Consider the following 574-nt stretch of genomic DNA (forward strand, 5'->3'; position numbering starts at 1 on the left):
TATATTTATATACGTTTTTGTGAATCTTTTTCAAGAATAAATATTCAAGGAAATGCCTTTTTATTTTTATTTCATCTCTAGATGTGAATAGGAAGTGCTGGTGTTTCACAACCAAGGGAATGCATGCAGTGGGTCAGTCTGAGATAGTCATTCTCCTACAGTGTTTACCTGATGAGAAGTGTTTGCCAAAGGATATCTTTAATCACTTTGTGCAGCTGTATCGGGATGCCCTGGCAGGTAGGAATACTTTATGACTTATTCTATTTGGCTCTGCATTCTTTATAAACTAGAAAACAAACCCAGTGGCATCAAGTCCAATTTGGAATAACCCTCCAGTAAGTTCTTGCTGTAAGGAGGTCTGTTGGTCTAGTGGCAAGAAGCTGCACTTCAGTCCTAAAAGCATTGGGTTCAAGGCCACCAGCTGCTCCACCGAGAAGGATGGACATTCTCCCATGCAATTAACTGCCTCAGAAAACCCACCAAGGGTCAGCCATGGGTCAATTCCCACTATAGTAGTACACCACAACAACAGCAAATTCTTTCAGTTGTAAAGCTTTGTGGGAAGAGACTGCCT

At 41.3% G+C, this 574-nt stretch overlaps 1 protein-coding gene across 1 annotated transcript in view; it reads left to right on the plus strand.

Moving 5' to 3' along the window:
* ZFYVE9 (zinc finger, FYVE domain containing 9) overlaps positions 1–574 on the plus strand; it is a 171,031-nt gene that overhangs the window by 84,528 nt on the left and 85,929 nt on the right. Inside the window, exon 8 of the mRNA XM_006879680.1 lies at positions 82–237. Within this exon, the coding sequence (XP_006879742.1) occupies positions 82–237 (156 nt within the window). The remainder of the gene's footprint in view (positions 1–81; positions 238–574) is intronic.

Source organism: Elephantulus edwardii, unplaced genomic scaffold, assembly GCF_000299155.1.
Source record: "Elephantulus edwardii isolate Elephantulus edwardi_28Jun2011 unplaced genomic scaffold, EleEdw1.0 scaffold00005, whole genome shotgun sequence".
Taxonomy (NCBI): Eukaryota; Metazoa; Chordata; class Mammalia; order Macroscelidea; family Macroscelididae; genus Elephantulus; species Elephantulus edwardii.